The 23007-nt window shown below is 37.7% G+C and overlaps 1 protein-coding gene across 4 annotated transcripts in view; it reads right to left on the bottom strand.

Annotated features, from left to right (window-relative positions):
- The window catches only part of CFAP58 (cilia and flagella associated protein 58), a 53413-nt gene that overhangs the window by 7737 nt on the left and 22669 nt on the right, over positions 1-23007 (bottom strand). For 3 of the 4 annotated variants that reach the window (XR_014948923.1, XM_032445428.2, XM_032445430.2), the window contains 5 exons: positions 22718-22864; positions 19321-19461; positions 18740-18963; positions 16659-16770; positions 14530-14634 (listed from right to left, as the gene is read on the bottom strand). Coding sequence is in view for 2 of the 4 variants with exons in the window: in XM_032445428.2 (XP_032301319.2) it covers positions 14530-14634; positions 16659-16770; positions 18740-18963; positions 19321-19461; positions 22718-22864 (729 nt within the window). In the remaining 2 variants the exon portion in view is untranslated. Of the gene's footprint in view, positions 1-14529; positions 14635-16658; positions 16771-18739; positions 18964-19320; positions 19462-22717; positions 22865-23007 lie in introns of those variants that run through there. The other variant, XR_014948924.1, reaches the window with a different exon arrangement.

Genomic DNA, 23007 nt, shown 5'->3' with positions numbered 1-23007 from the left:
CCAGTATTTGAAAGTGTAAGGTGTTCAGAGCTTTCAGATCTTTGCACTTTCTGAAAACTATGCACTGTAATGGACCCAGAAATGGAAGCATCTTAAATAATAAATTAATTTCGCAAACATCAACCTTAAATTTTGAATATGACTGAGGAAGAGCTCCTTATAAATGAAGTTGTTCACAGCTCATCTCTAGAAAAATCAAAACCTACAGAGACTCAGAATGGAGTTTGCATAGTGGCAAAAATTAAAATAAGAATTCACTCTCGGTAGAGAGTTGTTTTGTCACTACAAGTGGCTGTCACTACTGCCTTTTCTTCCTGTGAGTGCAAGATTCTATTGCAACTTAAAAACAGCAGCCAAAAAAAAGCCTCCTTGTCAAAGCGCGGCTGGTCAGTATTAACATCCCACCCCTGAATGTATCACAGATTTGTATTTTGGAACAGTGAAACGGTAATTTGGATAAACATGAAGCAATTGATGGATTGAAGGTCTTCTATGCAATTGTTTTCCAATTTATTTCTCTCCTAACCCTCTACAAGGGCCAACCAAGCTCTTCAAACATTGTGCAATGGTGTGTATAATAACCCCATTTAGAGACAAAGCGTGCAATTCTATTATAAGGAGAATCTATCTTATGCAACAGAGACTCGTTAGCTTTCCGATGTATATTGTCTCCATAAGCCAAAAGAGGCAGAACCAGCTGTCTTATAATGCACGTCCTGTCCTTTCTTGCTAAGCACTGTCCATCTCTTTTACATCTAGTCAATTAATTTGTCACTGTGTTAAAAGCACCGTAAGTCAGCAAAACATAGGGAGAAAATCCGGAGTGATTCTTTATTCCTCAGCAAGTTTTTCATTCACACGTTGGCATTTCTGTATTTTCTGACATTTTAGCCCAGGATGAAAACCCAAACCAATTAATTCTATTAATTTTCAAACAGCGACCACCAGAGTAAATCTCACTTAATACAAGGTATGTGCAATACTGACACCAAAAATGTACTCCTTATGTGCTTTCCTTAAAATGTCAGGGAGGCCCCAGCGTGGCAGGATGAAAAGGAGGTATCCTGACACTGACAAGTAGATATTAAGTCAGTACTGAAGATCATTGGGGTGGCAGTAACTCAAAAACAAGAAGGTAGACAAACATCTTTGATGCCTACTGGATGTCAGTTAACGCCATTTTGTCTGGAGAAGACTCCATTTACTTCTGTTGGTGGCAAGTCAGATGAAGTTGGAGCTACAGCACAGGTAGGATGCATTTCTTTGTACTGTTCCAAACAGCCTCCCCTCTTGATCCCTTCTGTCTTCAGACTGGAACCACAACATACATCATGCCAGTTACATGTTCTCAAGGTCACAATTTAAAGTCATGAGGTAGTGAAAGAAGATCCATCAGACCTTTCTGTAACTCCAGACTCATCCTGTTACTCCTTCACTGGAAAGAACAATGCACATTTCTTCAAACCAAACCTAGACCAGTACCAAAGCTTTTTCTGTCATCCTTCCAATGGCAATATTCCCACTGACTTCAGCAGGTGCTTGAACATAGAACCAAGGCCTTAAGTTCAACCAGCTTCACTGGTTTATGATAAACTGCACCAAGTCGATAGTGAGAGATAAAGATACATTCATTGTGTGATGTAGGACACGCTGAGAGAATCAGATTAAGTATTACTGTCAAATTTCAGGCATTCCAAAGAGAATTTCAGCACCTCAGCAAATACCTGCTGAATAAGTTGTGCAAATAAAACTCCACATTATTTTTAGAACAGCCCTCCCTATCTTAGATTTGTTTTCCAGGGGAGCTCAGAGCAGCCCACAAGATGTGCCTTCAGGCTAGGCCACAACAATATATTTCTGCATCTCTCAGTCTCTAGCACAGCAACTCTTCGGGGGAGGCAGACAAGTCGCTCTCCCCTAAATTCAACTAGTTGCTAACTCAGCCAGAAACCAGCGTTCTCTTGGCCTGATTTCTCCATGGAGAGTTGAGGAAAAAGTTTCCTTTCGCAGAGGACTGGCTGGTGCTTGGGAGATTTCAGTTGATCCTTCAGCACTCTGTGGTCACAAATTAGCTCAGACTGCAGCAAGAAGAATCACCTTTGCAACTGAAAGCCTACTTCAAAAGAAGCAATTTCTGCTGATCTGCACAACCTGGTGTTCTTGCTGTTCCCCGTCAGAGGGACTGCTAGTCCCATCAGACATACTCCCAGCAGGACAGTAAGGCTCTCACTACCCTGACAAGCAGTGGGGAGCAGTCATCAATGCTAGGTTAGACTAATGCGCCAGACTCATTTTATGTCATCATCTCCCTCACCAAGAAAGGAGGAAACTTGTGATACCAGCCTTCGTGTTAGATCGCCCAGGGTACCATTCTGAGCAAAGGACGATGGATGACCATATATTTAATGAAGATACATTCACAACAGAAATAGGCCGCAAAGCCACAGCTCTCACTCTTTCACCAACTTGTCTTCCCAAGCAGATAGTTCAACAAATTCACCTGGTATGTTGCATACCAACAGCCTTCTCTACCATTAATCAATCAAGAGCCTTCTATTACACAAAAACTCAAAGTCTCAAACCCTTTGTGTCACAGTGTTCCTTTTGTGTTAGCTCCCATCTCCAGTAACTGAAGCTCAGCAACCTTCAGCCAGAGAAAAAAAAAGAGAAGCAAGATAAAGATCAAGATGCAGAGCAAAAATGTGCAATGTCATATATGGTGGCGAGCCCTCAAATATTTGATCTACCTAAAAATCCTCATCTTTATTAATAAGGTGGAAAAAGGAACACAGTAACTCTGCAAGCACACTGCAGTTCTTCACAGCTTAGCTGAGGAAAACAAGTCAGTCAATATGCCATGGGGGGTTTCTTGTTTATTGGCATTACATCCAAAATACCTGAGCTATGCTGAGCTCCAGAGCCATTTTGTTTATGATGCCACGAAGCAGCAGAGGGCCCTTAAGGGGTTGTGATCCCTATTTGTAAGCGTTAAACAGAACACCAGACTCTGGATTAAATATATACACCTAGCTACAGTTATCTTTATAAGCTGTGTGCTTATTTGCGTATATGCATATAGATACTACAGTAGCTGTCAGCTTGGGACATCTACAATTAAGAGTTTTATGAGGCGTGGAAAAATTAACATATGGTAACCTTCACAAATTTTGTAACAACAGAAGAAAGTTGCCTCCAGCAATGTGAGAAATGTGCAGTATAAACTTTCTTAATAAACACTTTTCAAAAGCTCCTTTTCTTTGTCTGTCCCACATCCATCAACAAACACATTTGCAAGTGCAGTTTCACCATCTAGGCTGTCCTTTAACTGTCCAATGTGAGATTTTATTGAGTAAATTAATTCAGGTTTGGAAGAGGACACTGAAGAAGTCCTTTCACAGTGTGGCAACGCTAATACCGTATGAGGTGCTCAGGGGTCTCTCATTAAAATGCTGCCACAGACTTGAAGGAAAGGCAAAGATCATTTCCCCGTCTTTGGTGAAACTTGCTCCACTCTAGATGGAGTTAAATTAAACCCATCTGAGCTGACTTATCCCTCCAGTTGATAATAATGCTTCTCAGGAGCAAATTTGTTTCCTTTAGCGCAGACTGCACCAAAGTGACTGGCATTTTCAAAACAACTTAATGAGAGAGGAAAAAAATACCTTGAAGCATCTTTTAAAGTCTTCACCCTTGACTCTTTTTTCCCTTTTTTTTTTTTTTTTTTTTTTTGTAACAATAAAAGCTGGATGCTACATTATTACCATCTTCCAGAAAGAGCACAGTACAAACATTTCTAGCTAAAGTGCAATTGCAACTTATTATTATTTTTATTGTAGCGGTACTATTGCAGCCCTCTTAGGAAGCGTGTGGGAAATAGATTTATTTATTTATTTTCCAAAGGACAAACAAATACATTATATATACTCCTCTCCTTTCAAGACTTCTGAACTCAGACACAAGAATAATAAGCTACAAGAAGGAGAAAATGGCATGGATGCCTCTTGCAGAAATAATAGCAGCAATTCTCTTTCTACTATTGACCCTACACTAGAGTTTATAAAATCATTAATCAGAGTAGCTCATTTAAACTCAGAGTCTATCCTTAGATGATCAAATAATTATTTGCTCTTCTTCTATGTGTGTGTGCGCAGTATCAAGCATGCATATATATACACATAAAAGGAGAGTGATGTGGTGAGCTGTTCCTTGAAGCTGAGGATTACTGATGACACTGCATGGATTGATGTGAATTTTCCAGCTTCTTCCACAGTGCCTGCACCCTGCCAGTTAGCTGAGAGAGCTCTCAACAAACCTTTGTTCCACAGTCTTGCTGTGGCTTGTCTTAAAGTGTCCTGGGGGAGATTCAGAGGTTGATACAGATCCTATTAATAAGGAATCTAAATCATCTAAGTGAATATGACTACAAGGCAAACAGTAGGAAATATTGAACTAGTTAATAATTATTATATACAGAGCTAAAATATTTATCTTCAAATGTAATGATCTAACTTGAACTTCTGTATTTTCACAACATGTATCTTAACAACTCAATAGCCACTAAGATTTTTAAAATAACAGATGTCTCAAATGACTTCTCAGATAGCCTTGATAAAGGCTATGCTGCTAATGATCTGCTGTTCCTATAGACGGTGGGTTGGGATGGGGATTCCCAGCAGACGTAGCTTCTGCTCACACTTCTGACTCACCTGAAAAAATGACCCCAAATGGTGATCAAGGAAACTACTGAACTGCTTCTACAAATACCTCTCTGTAATTCAGGTGCCTACATGCCATTAATCACCTGCTTGACTTAGATCCTTAGACTTCTCTGAAAGATGAGAGCACTCAGCTTCCACTCCTTTGGTGTTCTAGAATCACTGCCTCCAAACAGCTGTCTCAAAGTCAAGCCACCACTTAAACCTACAAATACCTGTCTAACAAGGCAGCAAAGCCTGCATACATCTTTCTGACAGTACAGCAGCACTTTCCTGCATATGCCAAGTACCTCAGGGAAGAAAAATTGGTCTCCTGTTACACTTTGGAATCTATTAAGAGATAACTACATCTACGAAATACACATGGCAATTCTGAAATCATGAATGCTTTAATATATGGCTCCCTTTAGCCTCACTGTAATTATAGCTGACCACTGGAATACTCTGAAGAAGCTTTTTTCAGCTCCTCCTGCTCAATTTAATAAAATTCAGAAAAATAGGACTAAAGAAGAGAGAAAAAGAGTGTGCATGTAAGGACAGCTGCTGTGCCCAAGTACACCATCCTCTGTTAAAGATTACAACTATACACACTAGGATGGGTATGGGAAGGCTCAGAGTCAGGAGGAAGTGGAGCTGCTGCTGGCTGAGCGAAGCACCCTACCTGGCAGACTCTCCCTGTGTGAGCTTCACACCTTCAATACATTTGGCAGCTCATGTCTGGCTCTCTCATGTGAAGGATGGAGAAAAAGTTTTTTATATAACCATGTCCTCATCTCTCTAATGATGAGCTATGTCCTCAAAAAAACAAAAACACATCTCTCGTCCCCCTCTACTTGGCTCTTGTAAGGCTCCATCTGGAGTACTGCGTCCAGGCCTGGATCCCCCAGTACAAGAAAGACCTGGAACAAGTTCTGAGAAGGACCACTAAGATGATCAGAGGGTTGGAGCACCTCTCCTATAAAGAAAAGTTGTTTAGCTTAGAGAAGAGAAGGCTCTAGAGAGACCTCATTGTGGCCTTGCAATACTTGAAGGAAGCATATAAGCAGGAGGGTGAAAGGCTGTTTAAGAGTGGATAGTGATAGGACAAGGGGAATGGTTTTAAACTAAGACAGGAGAGGTTTAGGTTAAATATTAGGAGGTCTGCATCATTCTGTACATTTTCCAGTCAACATTCACACTCCCATATGAATGAAAATAAGTGATCTGAAATAAATCAATAACATAGCCTGTCCTTATGGAATATTTTTTGTTTGTTTTTAATATCACACAAAATAGTTATCCTTAATGGAACAGGATGCCCATATCCTGCTGCTCAGGCAGAATCAGGATACACTTGCCTCAGTGGAAGAATGTCCACAAACTGTACTTCTGAAAAATATAGATTCATAACTGGCTCTAGGTCACAACAGATATTTGGGCTTGTGAATGTTTAGCTGTACTGCTGCTGAACTGCTCCAGTATTTTAATTTCTTTGGCAGCTTTGGGATGGCTAACAGTCAGTATTGGATTGCTAACAGCACTGCTAGCTTTGTGCATAGCAATGTATTCAGTCAGCACAGCAAGTCATTTACTTTCCCTTAACAAGATAACTAGTTGATTAATACACTTTACCCTGAGGTGCACAGCAGATTTATTCCCTTCCCAGATACAGAAACATGCTGAATATAGGAATGAGGAGTAAACAAGTTCTGTTTCAGTTGTTTGTCATTTACTGGAACAATTCCTGAGCTTTTTATTCAAGAGTTATTTTGGAGGACTATTACTGAAGCTAATGGTAATTTTGTCTGAGTCAGAACTTTAGAATTGGTCATTTTACAAAATATTTTTAGCTTAACAGCACAGCATGTCCATGCTCGGGATTTCTAGGTCCAAACTAAATACAAAGCATTTGAAGAAAACACTGTGCTGATTACTGTTTTTACTTTCCTGATGCAGATTACAGATAACCGTGATGTTTGGTTTATTTCGCCTTCAGTGTTTACATGGCCTTCTCTTTTCAGTCTCTGAAAGCTGGTCAATCTTTAATGCACTTAAGCTGCAGTACTACTTCCAGATAGGCAACAATCCTCTTATCCTACAAAAGGGTCTGGACACACAGTGCTGACACAAATTGCCAAAATCTACTAAAACTCCTGGAAGATACACAGAAATGAATCTCAGACTTCTGGGAGCATCATGCCAGGTTAGCCAACTCATCTGCTCCTTGCTTGTTAGAAACACTGAATCTGGACTACAGAAGCATGTTAACAGTAAGGGGAAAAGCACAACCATAAACCACAAGAATACTTCAAAACAGTAATTTCTCCCACACATGCCAAAACGCATGTACCAGTGTATAAATATTAAAATGCAGGAAACAAATATATACTTGACATTCATCTATCAAGGATGGTATTTCTGTAATTAAACCAATCTTGCACGTTGTAGAGGAATGGCATTTTATGACCCACTACAGTTCTCTTCCAAGTTCAAACACAAGGAAATACATCATTTTTCCTAAAAACCTTTAGAAACAGGTTCATGTACATACCCTCATCCATAAACTGAGACTTACTTCACTTGTAACATACTCATGTCTGTAAATAACATCTGAAATATTTCTGGATAAAACACCAGTAGAACAGATAAAAATGGCACAGATTCCCAGAACTTTTTGTATTTTGACCTGTTTTCTTCTTATTTTTTAAGTCAGTTTGCAACTAATTTTTGCCCAAAACCTTTTATCACGGGAAATGTGTGTTGTTTATGAAAGCAATGAGGCTTCACAAAGATTCAGAATGAATTAAGCCCATCCACTAAGATAATTCTTCACCAAAACTGGTTTTTCAGTATTAGGTAATCTGCTTTACTTCCCATTTGCCAGAGTCAGATACATCTGCCCTATTCTTTTTACTGGAAAACAGTATTCTTAATGTAAAGAGCAGCTGACTAACTTTACCTGATGTCATTAAACTGGTTATCACCTTTTCTGCCTCATGTTCAAATGTCCTCTTTAAACAACAAACCCTGAACAAAACAGGCTATTTTAACATGAGGACTTTATTCTCCTCCATTTGAACTGCAAAGTACGTGGGAGGAGGAAACAAATATAGATGTCAGTATGTTTTTAGAGCAGTTTATCACACTGTAAGTTTCTATAGCATAGAACACCTTCTAATTCTAGATGGACTGAGATTAGAAAGGCTAAAATAAACCCTAATTTACCAAGGATTATATTCAAAATATGTAGGAATAGAAATAGACTCCCTTGTGAGGAGAGCTAGCGTAAGAGTTGAATGCCTAGTTAATTCTTAAAGCTCACACAAAATTTTTTGTCGTATTCAGACCCTCAACAGATCTTCACACAAGTGAGACTTAACTGTCTCATTTATGAAATGTGATTACTTGTTACATCATTACAGAATTGCATCTGAACTCAGGTACACTGCATAGAGAAATAACACAATGGTCCTACAATTATGCTCAGCGTGAATCATTCCACACTGCTCACAGAACACTGCTGGATACACAGGCTACATCTAAGGCAAATGAGAATGTTAATACATTAACTAGTAATAATAAGAAAATCAGTGACAAACTAAAAGACACCAGACAAATCCTAATTGTATGGAGGCACAGAATCACAGAAAGATACTCTAATTGTTCTGGTTTCCCTTAGAGGCAGAGTAAAAGTCCAAAACCAAACACCTAGCTGAACAACGAACATTTCAAGCAAAACAAAAGGATGGCAAAAGGAAGAAATAACTTGGAAATTATTCCTGAAGAATGACAGTGTACGAAGTACCTCCATGTGCCACCTCATATTGTCTTTGAGACTCCAGTTCAAAGCAAATTCAAGGTATCAGGTTGAAATTAATTTGAAGGCACTAACTCAGTAGACTACTGCCCACCAAAATACTGCACTAATAATTAGATATTTGTAGTTCTCACTGGTTAGAACTGGGCTACAGCCAGAGTTCATGGGAAAACATATTTTTTTTAATTTGAAAGAAGAAAAGATTCTCTTCAGAGTCCAGTTTCCAAATCAATCCCTTTGATGCACCAGTGATTCCAACTTGTCAGCACACAGCATCATGCAAATAATTTCTTTTTTCTTCAATTCATACTCATCTGAAAACTCATGAGTATATCTTGGGCCAGAGTCCATGCAGTATTTCTCATTTCTACATAGCAGTATAAATCCCCCGTAATTCCAGCCACAAACTGAAACTGGAGTCAAAATCAAAAGCTACACTCACAGGGTACTACTATACTCATTCTTTTCAAGATACATAACAACCCTTCCATTTTTTATAAGGAAAGGACATTTTTTAAATGTCAAGAACCATTTGATCAATGGCTAAACGTTTTGCCAGCTTAGCTTTCTCAGTTAGCAGTGTGATTTCTTTGTGCTGATGCGGCTATGCCACAGTCACTATGTGGCTAAGCAATTAGATGCAATTGCAACTGGCAAGACAATCTTCTGCTATTCAAGAGTTGGTACAAGCTGAATAAGAGAAAAAAAAAAAAAAACAAAAAACCATCATTTTTATTATTTTTTTCCTGCCAGTAGGAATGGTACCTTGAAGCAAAGGAAGGGTCAATATACTTCAATATACTCACTGCTTTAATTGAGGGATGAGGGAACTACTAGCTTCAGCCTTAAGATAGGACATTAATCCAGTGCTTCCAGACAAATTCAAATCCTTCAGAAAAAGAGAGATAGAGAAGAGCCAAGCTCCAGCGAAGTACAAAAAGTCAAAAAGAAATTTTCCCTTTTCATTTTTGGATGGAAAAATCCCTTCAAAAAGCTGACTTTGTATATAAATGATAAAAAGAGAAGTAAAAAAACCGATTGTATTTTGGTAGTGGATTTTGCAGTTCACCTGGAAGTTTCAGGGCATACAAAGCACTCTCTCAGACTACCTCCACTAAAAACTCTCTAAAGGTAAGATGACAGAGAAACAATAAGGAGTAGGTCAAAAATGACTCTTTGGGATTCTACAGTTATTAGTTTCCTGAAGTGAATTGCAGTTATTTTTAAGAAAATAGACAATTCTGCCAAAAAATACTCAACACAGACAATATACGCCAGATGTAACATACAAGTAGGCTGTGCTCTCAAATTTAAGTAGAATCTCTACTCAGCAACCAAAAATATATAAATACCAGTTTTGAGGGGGTGAAGTAAATCTCAACCATTTTGAAGACGTACAGATAATAACCAAAATAAAACTGAACAATCAGAATACCAAAATAAAGGCAGGCACAATGGGGGCGAATACCACTTTCCCTAGCAGGCTGTCCAATGAGAAAATTTCTTACTCAACATTTGAGCACTCTTTTTTTGCATGGCACACTGTATAATGGGAGCTTTATGGAGCACTGGGAGATCAGTGAAGAATCTAACTGCAGCATGATTTCACAGAACTGCCAGGCTAAGGAAAGTAATGGTTTTCAAGAGGATGGGGCTTTTGTGAAGTAGACTGAAAAGAAATGACACAAGATCAAAAAAAAATCGATATTTTATATGATAAATGGTCAGAAGTTTTGTATAACAAAGATAAGAAAGCAAATCCTAGAGCTCCTCCTTTAGCTGGAATAAAACCTGCCTGCACAAACCACTATAGTAGCAGCTCTGAGAAAAGATGGTTATGTTTCTGTTTAAACAGCATAGCAACAAGCACCTCAAACTGGATACAACAGGTCTACTACCAAATTAGCACAAAAGAAATAAAACATCTGCCTATTTTGAGTGTTTAGCTAGCTTTTGTTACTACTGAATTGAGTCATGTCTCTAATATATTCATTCACACACCACTATTAGCATAGAAATGATTTTATTCCATTTTTAGTTGAAGTGAGGTGTGCAAAAGCTCAGTAACCTGCCCAAGGTCACAGAGAAAAATCTCGTTTGCTCTCCTTTCCCTGGATCTTTCAATATCTGAAATGAAACTGTTAATTTATACCCAAGACAGTAATGCCCCCTCTGCACCTCCTACTCTCTGTCAGTGGTACCATCAGTTCTTTGGAGGGTTTGGCTAAAATCTTGGCTCAGCACAAGGACATGTGGGTGTTTTCTAACTTTAATATGAGTCAGATATATGAGCTAATCACGCCTTTTGCCCTCACACTCTTTGAAACTATGATCTCAAGATGCTAATGGCCTGGAAGTATCACATCCTACCTATTCAGTCCTTGACTGTTGAGAAATAAAGATACTCAGAGCTTAAGAACTTAAAATAATATTGATTATATGTGCGGGCATGTATACACACGCATCTAGTAGAACAATATACACACATAGAACAACTCTCCCAGTACTACAGACTTAGGTAGTAAGATGTTGTATTTATCTCTATAAAATGTACACACACATATATATATATATGTATGTATATAGCTATATATATATATATATATATATATGTATGTATATAGCTATATATATGCTTCCCCCCATGCCTCCTCCCTCCACAAATAAGATTGGTTGCGCATTTCTCTTTTACATTTATGACCAATCTTCTGAGGAGATTGACAACCGAGGTAGCTGACATATATTGTGAATCTTCCCACTGTTATCCATTCTGAGACGTGCAGCTGAATAAAATTCCACTCTGTCAGACATGAAATCAAATTAGAAGAGTTCACTCTGAAGAGAAAGAACTAAATTTGAAACAAATAAAGCAGTGCATAATTTACTTGCAGTGGGATAAGTTCCTACAACCAAGTAAATCCTAGTGGTAAACCAGGTAATACAAATATATTACATGTTTACCACACACCACAATTCATTATGCAGTTGTGCTTTAGTCACATGGGGGATTTGGGGATGTCCCATACATGCAAAGTAAGCAAGTTTGTATTTATTTTTTTCTCTCATTCAGACCCCATCAACAGAGCGCTTCTGTTAATAATAATCACAGACTATGGCTACACAAAGCATTTTCTTTATACCATGTGTTCAGAAAGACCTTCACCCAAGGCTGGAATTCCATGTTTAACACACGTTTCTTCACAAAGCACTGCAGTATTATTCAACAGTTCAGAAAGGAATAATAAAAAGAAGCTGTATCTTTTAACTGCAAAATTCAGGTGGAAGGTAATGAGTCAAACATGGAAGCCAGCTAACCCTGAAGTAACATTTCTTACATTTGGAAAGAAAGTCGTTGGATTTTTATTGACCGTAAGTATTTAAGACCTTGGTTTTGGATCTGATTTTTAAGACAGCATTTTTCACCAGCGCTGCAGCTCACAGGTGTGATAATACCTTGAGTATGGTATAGGGTACAAGGAGAAAGTATGGCCACTGACTGCTTTGCATCTATTTTTCAAAGTCTCAGGATATCCACTTCTATTTGCTGATAGGTTAGAAGCTAATTAATTCAGAAATTTCTTAAATATGGAAAATATTTCAACATCATATTAAAGTATTTGATTCTTGACGAGTCATTGCACAAAAACATTCATCATGTTGCATATTCAATGTTTCTCAGTAAAAGTCTGATGATAGGTTACAGAAGATTTTTAATGAGATTTTTCAAGTCAAGCTGCATTTTACCTGGACAAGAGAGCTGTCGGCTACCCAAATTTTCTGACTGAAATATAGCAAATCATTCTTTTAATCACATAGCACAGATAGTAAGGTCTTACTTTAGAGCTGCATCTAGCAGGTGAGAAAGATTGAAAAAGCTAACTAAAAAGGATATCATCAAATACACAGCGGGAACAGGTTAGATAAGCAGATGTTTTTCTATATGATTCCATGTAATGCAATTCTTCCTTAGCAAAATTTCCATTCTTATGTCCGTGTTCCCTATATAAACTTGCTTTTATTTACAAAGGAACAGTCAGAAGACAAAAGTATATTGCATATAACACAAATGGAATTATTTTTTCTTACACAAGCATTATGGCTCTGCATGAGGATGCAGCGAATTGAATAGCCTACAAATCAAACTGCAGGTTGCTGACACTGAGCTCAATCACTCTATGTTATTTCTAGATTCTAAAGGTGTTTTTAACATTCAATATCCAATCCACATAGCTTTTTCCACACCATTTTATTACAACACTTTGATGTAAGTGAATATAAGCTATGTCATATGCACACACAGAAATCAAAGACAGAGGTGCTCACAAGTTTTACTTATTAAAAATATCCTATTTTCCACATACCTAAAAAACTATTACATATAGCAAAAGATTGAAATTATTTTAAAGCAGATGCATGTAATGGCTATGCCCTTGCACAGGATAAAATATGGATGAGGACAACTTTGAGAGAGAAGTATGATTTATGCAAGCAAAGACAACCTCATAAGTTTGTACCCCTAAGCTCTTGCAGTCTCTGACTCTGAATACAGGTGTGGATGACCTAACTAGGAAGAGCACCAGTCTTTAGTAGTTCCCCCATCCCTGAATGTGGGCAGAGACTGAACTGTACTGACTACCTGGAAAGAAAATCCCTTCCACTTTGAGGCACAGATGTGGCCAACAACCATTGCAGCTATAGTGCAAATGGATGCCTGGGGCTGTTAGACCATGTTAACCGTATACAGGATAACTAGTTCAAAGAGCACTAAAATGACTTGTCCAGCATTATCCAGCCACTTAGTAGAAGCAGCTCAAATAGTACACTCAACTAAAGAGCCCTACACCCAAAAGCCTACCCAGTTGGACCTATTGCCCTTACAGGAAATCATCAGTGATGTCCTCATTATATCTCCTCACCCACCCCCTGCTATGAAAGAATTGTTTCAGATTTAGTGTTTGACTAAAATACAATGTGGCAAACCAGAAAAAATACACAGAAATGTTGACAGTAAAGCCCTAATTATAATGTAGAGCATGGTATTTTTGGCCTTTTCTTTACAATCAGTCTCACTAAAGGAGATCTTCATTTCAGCATTCTTGCACAGGAAAATGATGCATGAATTAAGACACAAAGGATCTCAGCAATACTTCCAGATACAATACTTAAGTATGTAAGTCCAACTCTGACGCAGATCTAGGAAAATAAATAAGCATTGTTGTAGGAGGGACTGCTGCACAGAAAGATTGTGCCAATGGCTACTATAGTAACTTAGGCTCAAATACCTATTTAAAATATTTTCCTGGGTGAGTAATTCAGCATTTCTATACCACAGCTCTTCACTTTTTACTAAGGATTATAGTTAAATGGGAGCACACTAGGGATAAAGCAAGATAAGCAACAGAGTCTATAATAAAAATCACACAGGTAGAACTGGGTTTGTGTATGGGTACAGCACAGCAAATTTGAAGCTCTATTTTACTACATTTGTTTACGTTAACAAAAGGACATCTGGATGTGGCTCTTGAGGACATTAGTAATGTAGGGGGTTGGATGTATTTGATGATCTAAAGAATCTTTCCCAATTTTAACAATTCTGTGATTTCATGATTCTAATTCTTACAAACTCCATATGGATTCTGTCCACCAAAAAGACAACCTAACCACAGATGAAATCAAACAGGTTTTCCTTCATGTCTTGGTTGTAACAGACATGGCTGAAGTGGAAATTAAAAAAAAAAAAAGCCGTGCAAAAAATATAATACTGACTTAAGACTAATCTAAAATATGAATATACTAAGGCAAACCTTTAATTTTATTTTCCAGAGTTATCCAGGTATCAGATGCTATTTGTTCCCTTTCAGTGAGTCAGTGCTGCCATCTAAAGCTCTATAAGGAGCATGAAAAAGAAATTCAAGAATGCATCTAGGAAACATTCTGGAAACACATCTGAGCAGACAGAGAATGCAGGCTAAGTCAAATACATTAACAAGATAGAACAGTCTACCAATGTTGCAGTACCTGTAGGAGCAGTTCTTTTTCTATCACTTCACCTGTCTTGCTGATAAGCTGCTTCTGTAGCCTGTGTATTTTCTGGATCAGTTCATAGGTACTTGGGTCACTGGCCTAGACAAAAGCAAAGCAGTCTCAAAAATTGTGTTGTAACTTGTGTTTCTCTCTTGCAAATTAAAAACACAATATCTAAGTGTCAAAAAGTAACAAACACAAAATTAGACGCAGAGAGGAAGGATGAACTGTATTAGTTGTTTCCTAGGGTAAGTATTTCAGATTCAGAACTGCTTGAATCTCTGCCTCTTGAAGAACAGTCAGAATATGCTCATGTTTAGCACTACTAAACTTCTAAATACTTATCAAAGCATCTAGTATAAGTAGGAGTCCTTCAGAATGTAACCCCCAAACCAACACACTGGCAGAACCACGTGACAAGGAAGAAAAAGGCAGTTATAGTGTCATTCATTTTAGCAGAACCTGAAATTGCCTCTTAATATACAGAGAGCAGTGTAAGCACTTCCCACCGTTTTAAAAACCTCAAAGAGCAACAAATGATATTTTAGGATATCATTAGGATATTTTATTGTTTTATTTGTTTAAAAACAATTTATTTTTGTTTCCTCTCTTGAACAAAAATCATAATATAGTTTTTGAAACTGGTTGAAAAGTTCAGATAAATTATTGGACTACACTGACATTATTATAAGGCTTTAAAATGTCTGCATTTGTGGAATCTCATTCATCAATGAGACTGAACACAGCAAATACCTCAGAAAAGATCTACTCTGCTTATTTGCTTGAATGTATGAGAACCTTGATATCCCATGGCTCTTTACCCTTTATCAGATTTTACCTAAATCAACTTATCAATTCAAGTGTAACTGAGACACGATAACACAGATATACGTACAGTACTCGCAATGCATCATTTACTGAGAAACCAAGCTAAAAAGTAATTTAGGCCCAAGAACCACTCAGACTGTGACTGTTCCATAACACTGCCCAAAAATGGTGCCAATCTGAGACAACAGTAGTGATGTGAGGGTGTTTGTTCATTAGGAATTGAACCAAAACCCCATCAGGATTATTTCATATGAATTCAGCCATCTGGTGGTTTTTCCTGTGTTTCACTGACCTAGAATGGAAAGAAATCATTTCCCATTATCAGCCTCATAAATTCATTCTCCCAACACAGGATGTTTCCACTGGCCTGACTTGCCTTTGTTCTATGGCACTACTAGAGACTGTGCCTAGATGTCTTTGAGGACAGCATCCTTCACTTATCTTCCTTCCATGAGAAAAGCTAATCACACTATTCAAACTTTAAGCTCAGCATGGAAAGGACAGAAATTAACTACTATGCTAGTAAGCATAATCAGCTCTACTCTGGAGGGACTAATGTGTTAACACTCATTATTAGAGCAGCTAAGCTACTCAGGCTGGCATCAGATTGGAGATTCATGCAACAAAGAAATCTCAGCTGGCTGTCACTTACTTTGAAAATACGCAGTGATGCCAACCAAAGCTCATGTATTTGGTCTATGCTTGACAGATTTATTATTTTTCCACTTCATTTGGTAGGTTCAAGTAGTGTGAAAATCTAGATTTGCTATTTATGTAACAGCTGACCTCACATTACCCAGAATGACAACCTTTGGAAGCCCACCAATGCTTATGTGTATTTTTTTTTCACAGATTTGGTGAAAAATGTGACAGGTGATTTCAGGTCTGTCTGTTTCCCAGTCCATATGCCCTATCAGCCCTAGTAATTCTTTCTTGCCATTTAAATCTAATCAGTAAGAGCAGGATTATACCTTTCCCCCATCATCCTCTTTCACCTCATCCATGTTAGGGAACCACCTCCTTCTAAATCCACCTTGTGCATTCTTACTCACTTTAGCATTCTACTGGCTCTTTACAATTCCCTCTGCAATTTTTCATTGAGAAAATGACACAAAAATAACACTGATTGCATTGTGCACGGAAGCCATTCAGCAGTTAACTACTCCTTTGGTACTATGGAAATTTCAGTCTGCCTGCCCTTCCACATAATTTGCATAACAGTAAAGTAAATAGGCTTTATGCTGTGTCACTGATTTGGAAATACGGGTTTTAGTAACCCAATACTGAGACATTACCTCCAGTTTTCTCCATCTGTGAACATTCAAGGGATTCTCCAGTTCTTCTTCCAAAACTTTGCACCGAGTCTGTTCTCTTAATAGGTCCTTCCTCATGTGATGAACTTCCAGTCTTCAGATCAGAATAAAACAAAAAGGAGAAAAAGAAGCAAAATAACTGCACAGTGAAACAAACATTAACATGAACAAACCATTCTTCCACTCATTACAACAATGGTGAAGTGATGCCCAAAATTATCAGCTTAGAACACTATATAGGAGCTCCTATAGGATTACACAGGTAACACTTCATTCACTTAAATAAGAATGAATCAAAAATGGGACTATTCATCAGTTCTCAGGAAACCTTGTTCACAACTCATTTTTTTCTGTGTACATTACAGCCAGTTAATTCATCTCCAGTAACCTACAAATCAGAGTTACAGAATTGCCTCTGTATTAAATCTGACACTTTGTGCTTGGAAGAAGGTTTTAAAACAACATGGCTCACACCATCCTGTAAAGAAAACACATTGTAAGACCTAATTACAAAGAACACAGTCCTTTGGAGAACCCAACTTTGGTTTCTTTTGCTTCCTCTCCTCAAGAGACTCCATACGCTATTTGTTGCTGAGTTTAAAATTAATCGAGTGGTCCAAAGATACTTTGACAACTAAGATTCAAATAATGGGGTCAAGGAGTTAAGAAGAAGGAAACAAAAAGTCATATTCTGCAAGGATCCAACCCTTATCATTTTGGTAGGTGGATCATGTAAGTACTTGAAGGGGAAAGGAAGTGGAGAATCACCATATCCTTAACTACACTGAATGTTTTCGTGCCAACTTCAGCATTGAATTTAGCTTGTTAGACAAAAAAAAAGTCTTTTTTTTTTTTTTTAAACTGTGAGGTTGGACAAGGTTATGGAAAAGGAAAAAAAGAACATCTCCAATTGGCAAATCAAGAAAGCTAATTAGCAGCACAGCTGATAAATGGTCTCTTTCAACAGACAGTTCTCATGATAGTTTTGGACTTCACTGAATTATGTGATTGCTGCTGTAGTTAGCAAGAATTGATCCACCCATCATGGCATGTATAGCACTATACCTCAATGCCTTTACTGAGTTTCAGTGCAGCAACAGGCTTTCAGCTGAATGCATTTGGGCAAAGAATTCAAATCCTATTCCAGTCTGCAGTCAGTCAATGAAAACTGCAGTTGCTAGCGTTTTGTGCCCAGTTCTTTTCCTTATCTCACACCAAATCAAGCTGGCATAATTTCACTGGAGTCAATGGACTGACCACAGACTGAAGTAAATTTGCTCCAGTGAAGGCCATGGAATTATACTCATATAGTTAACCTAAATGACTCACTCAAAACTGTGATATCTATACAAAAGAGTACAATGGTTCTCTGCTGACAACATACTTACTGCTTCTTACAAACCAAGTCTGATTCTACAGGAAATCACAATAGCTTCATGTCAGTAAAGAATATACCTTAAGCTTGGGAGGGTTAAAAAAAAGAAGGCAAGCATTAAGCCAGAACAGGAGGAAATAAATCAGGCCAGGGCTATTAAAATCCCGCTTTAAAGAAACACAGCCTTCAATGAAAATTTAACTAAATCTTTCTCTCAGAGCAAGCCTATATATAAATCTGGAACTAAAAAGCTCTGAAAATGAGTAGGAGTTTGTTATAAATATGTCAATTGCTCCCCATCCTCTGCAGATTGCCTAATAAAAAGCAGTTCCACTAATTTGGGCCCTAGGTACTACTAAGTAGCTCACTGAACTATGAACATCATCTTTGCTGCTCTCTGTCAAGTTTATTCTGCGGGCAGTAACTCAAAGTACAAGGTGAAATCTGGAAACTACTTCAGCTTAGGACAGGATGTTTTTCCCCCCCTTTTATCTATCTTATATTTTAATTTTCACTGATTAGCTCCTTTGTGATCTTAATCCAGAGTCTATGAGGTCAAAACAAATAATCCCCTTCTCCAAGGTATGTTTCTTGATACAAATCTTTATCACACATGAAAATAATTCTGTCTAAAATGCAGAATTATGTATGCAGTTGCTACAAAAACGTATTCAATCAGATTTTCTACCTGAGCTCCTCTACGTTTGCCACAGTTTTACCAAGTATTCCCTTCTCACGACGAAGTTTTCTGATCTCCATCTTGAGAAGCCGGATGTCTTCCATTCTCTGCCTGTACTGACTCTCACCCTTGTTTAAGATGGATTGCTGGATTTTGATCTTTTCGTAGAGAAGAGCCACTTCATCATTGCGTCGAACAAGTTGGGACCCAAGGACATCTCTCTCATTGATAACCTAAGGATACAGGCCAAAGCAATAATCTCAGTTACAGCTCCTCAGCACAGCTTCAAAGCATCATTATTATATTTTCATCAATGAAAATCACATGCATTAAGACGTTTCACTGTTATTAATGAAAACAAACAAACAAAAACACAAATAGCAATGGCCTAGCAGCTTCTTCAATTAGTGTCCTGAAAAATGCATAAAGTATATCATTCCACTCACTTCACTATCTTAAAATATTTCAATAGTACTATGAAGCTTTAGAAATACCACACATACAATAGGTGAGGATCTTGATCTTAAAAATGCACTGAACTGAGGGAACAGGACTCAGTGTGTTGGAAAGGTCAAATGTGAGATTCCTACCTGTTCGTATTCCTTCTTCTGCTTCAGTCTCTCAGCATCAGCCTCAGCAATTATATTTAGGAGCTTTCTTTCTTCTGCCTCCTGATTTTCTATGAATTTCTTGGTCTCCAGAGCTTGTTTTTTCATCTTCGACAGTTCAGTCTGGTGGAGTCATAACATAAGTAAACTGTGCTTAGTAACAAATTACCATTTTATACACCTGGGATTACAAGTATGAGTTTGTACTCCTTACATTAATTTCATTTCCTAACAAGTGCAATTTTGTTAGTCTTTGATAATAAATCACTAAGACAAGCAAGATGAAGACCCATAACCAAATGTTGCAAAAGGTATATTGTTATAAACAGTGTATTGTTATAAACAACATAAATTCAGAAGGATTTTTATCCATAATAATGGTTCAAGTCATAATTCAGAGAAGTTTCATTTAGTATTTTCTTAAAAGGTCATATATGGAGAGTTTATCAATTGAGTAGTTATTTTGTTAAATAATCTAGCAGATATAAGTTCAAAGCAAGGCTGGGTGGTGAGAAAGAATAGCACATCTTGATAGAAAGGGCAATGATCTACACTATACAAATTGTTATCTAGTCAGGATATGCTTCAGACTGGAATGAAAGAATACATGGAGAACAAGGCAGTTAGGCACAAAAGAGCAAAATTAAAGAGTATTAGCATTTTTAGTGGAAAGGTAGAAGACTGAAAAAAGAAAGACTGCCCCTAAGCAAAATTTAAGTAATGCGTTGTCACAGTGATCACACACCACTAACACAAATCTAGGAAATTATCCAGTAATTCTATGCTACTGTCATGAATTCTGTAATTCAAGACATCAGTAGAGGGAAAAAAAAAATTCTGAGATCTTCTTGGATTATTAGAATTTTTTAGCAGTAATGGGCAATTAACAACAGATAGAATGAAGCCAGGTGACTACAGTTTGTTTTCACAGAGGTGAAAACTTTCAAGCCTTGACTAGAACACACTTTCAGAGCTCTGACTCTTATAAAGGGTAACATTCATGCAGCCTTCTCAGAAACAAACAGCATCGTTGAATGCTGAAAGAATGAGGCTGTGATGAAGGCTGCACCTAAAACTATCGATTAAAGACAGAAAAACAGTTCCATCATCATAATAAAATAACATGTTCAATTCTTATTTTCTTTAATAAAATTCTCATTTTCCTATAAGTGCAACTTTCATCTCTCTCTTACTCAGTGTTGGATGTTTATTAGAATCCATCAGCTGAACAAAAATGCAAGCCACTTCATATTGAAATGCGATCAAGAGTGTGCAAAAGCTGTCTACAGATGTAAAACTGCTCATGCATTACACGCTGCTGGATAATATTTTTTTTAATATATCAAAATTCTACGTTCTCCTTATGTCACAAAAATTATGAGCTGTAAATAAGGAGTGGCAGCAGATGTTGGCAGCAAACGTTTATGTGAACAAATCTTGCTGAAATGTACAAAGTTAAAGTAGATCTCAACAACCTTGCACAGTGAAGAACATAAATACTTTAAGCCACACATGTGCCCCACAAACTAACAGGATTTTCTCTGAGGTTCAATATATTTAAGATCACAGCATCAGGATCTACATAAAGAGAAAAAGAAATGAATAAACACAGTAAGACCAGAATAAGTGTCAGTACTGAAACTGTTCTAAATGAGCATTTCTCATTTAAGGTTGGTTCAGAGAGTCCGCAAAAAACTGAAGGATAGTCAGCAAGAAGGAAAAATTTATACAAAACATTTATATGCTAACATCTCAAACTGAACTTAAACCAAATTCCTGTTTAGGTTCTGATGTACTGCAGTAAGTGAAAAGGCCTTTTTGTATTTGCTGTAAAGATGGGAGAAAAATACAGATTTTTAGAAGACATAAAATGAACTGCACAAAGAATGCTGAAATAACACCAACAGTAAATCAAAAGTCTCACATCCAGATTTCTAGAAAATGCTGAAAAAAAAATAAAGGGGCGTAAGATCTTGACAGCATCTCAAGCCTGGACAGCCATATTTCTTACAGCTTTCAGATATATATTTTCCAACAAGTAACTGAAACCAAAAGATGGCATTGTACTGGCTTTAATGGAGCTTGGATCAGATGTCCCATGATTCATTTGCCATGATCACACAGCTTTAAGACCTTTCTGACAGCAGAGCTAAACATAAGTCCGATGTCTCTATAATCTCATTCCTATGAATCTCACTCCTCCATGCTTTAGTGCATTCTTTAAACTGATTTCCTGGAAACAGCTTGCTTCCCTCACATCAGTGCAAGCGGGACAAATTGAAGCTGCCTTGCTACACAAATAATTGGGTACTTTTGTGCCAGTGTCAGTCAGCCTCCTCTCAGAATCCTCTGCTTTAGTATTCAGCAGACACACTCAGGTAGAAGACCGCAAAGCCCTAAAGCTATTCACTAATGTGATGTCAGTATGTGGACACACTTCCTGGTGAATAATTGAGGGGGGTAAACCATGTAGCAATCCTATGTTTGTCAAATGAATGGCAGACAATTCTGAGGTGATGAGACAGAATTGGCGACTAGTTAAGGCAGAAAGCTGCACGTGGAAAATGAGGCACTACTTGACTCTTTCATCACTGATAGAGCCACTCTGAGGCAGATCAGATAGAAAAAAACCAAATTCATCACTTTTTTTTACGAAACTTTATTGACATCTTGCCTTAACTGCAGCATTGCTGAGAGGGGCTGAAGACCTAAGAAGTCATTGCAGCACAGCAATAAGCTACCAAAAGAAAACATTGTGGAAATAACAGAGGTTTTGGAGGGGGTGTTTGATGTGTTTTTGTTTGTTGTTTGTGCCCAGTGAAGAGAAAAATAAGTTGCTCTGGACTCCTTCCATCTTTTGAGAGAGCAACAAATTGTACTGAGGTATCACCACATATTTAATAGTATATCTAAAAATGGGACGCAGTCAGGGCTGAGAAGAAAGAACAGAACTTCAAGGTCAGATTTCAAGATCAGGATTGTGAAGAATAATCTAATTGGGTTTGCACTTTAAAACCAACAGAGAGAGAGAAGTTTAAAGAAAGGACATATTGAATTACAAAGGTCTACATCATACAAGTTCAGAACAAACAGGTTAACCCCCAGATCCATGCTTATGCAATGCAACTTAGTAGTAAAAACATGGAGTCACCAAGAAATGTAAAACTTCTCAAGACAGTCTAGGACCTTTCTAGCTATAAGCACAAAGATGAATTTTGTCAGATACATGGAAGACTTGTATAAAAGATAGACCTGATAAACACTTCAACTGGTCTTCAGTTTTTATAGAATACAGCAAAATAACTCCCACAGACCAATGAAGTATCCAAAATCATGGGAGCAGTCCTTTGTAATAAGGTGTACATGTAAGGACTCTTACCTTCAATGATTCCTTCTCCCTCTCTAGTTGCTGATGTTCCAGATGTGCTTTTGCCAGAGCATCTGCTTTCTTTCCAATCTCTTCTTTCAGCTGATCCCCCTGATGTGTCTCAGTTTTCAGTCTTTTCTTCAATTCTGTTATCTCATCCTAATAGGACAGAAAGTGATTGCAAAAAGAACCAAAAAAGGGTAAGCTTTTGTGAAGGAGTTCAGGCCATTTTGATACTGGAAAATGAAATTACAGTACTTGAGAGATGTGTTGTACATACCACAAGACATTACTTTTGAATA

This window comes from Coturnix japonica, chromosome 8 (genome assembly GCF_054131305.1).
Source record: "Coturnix japonica strain WE chromosome 8, WE-NBRP24, whole genome shotgun sequence".
Taxonomy (NCBI): domain Eukaryota; kingdom Metazoa; phylum Chordata; class Aves; order Galliformes; family Phasianidae; genus Coturnix; species Coturnix japonica.
This window is presented reverse-complemented; position numbering and strand designations above follow the sequence as displayed.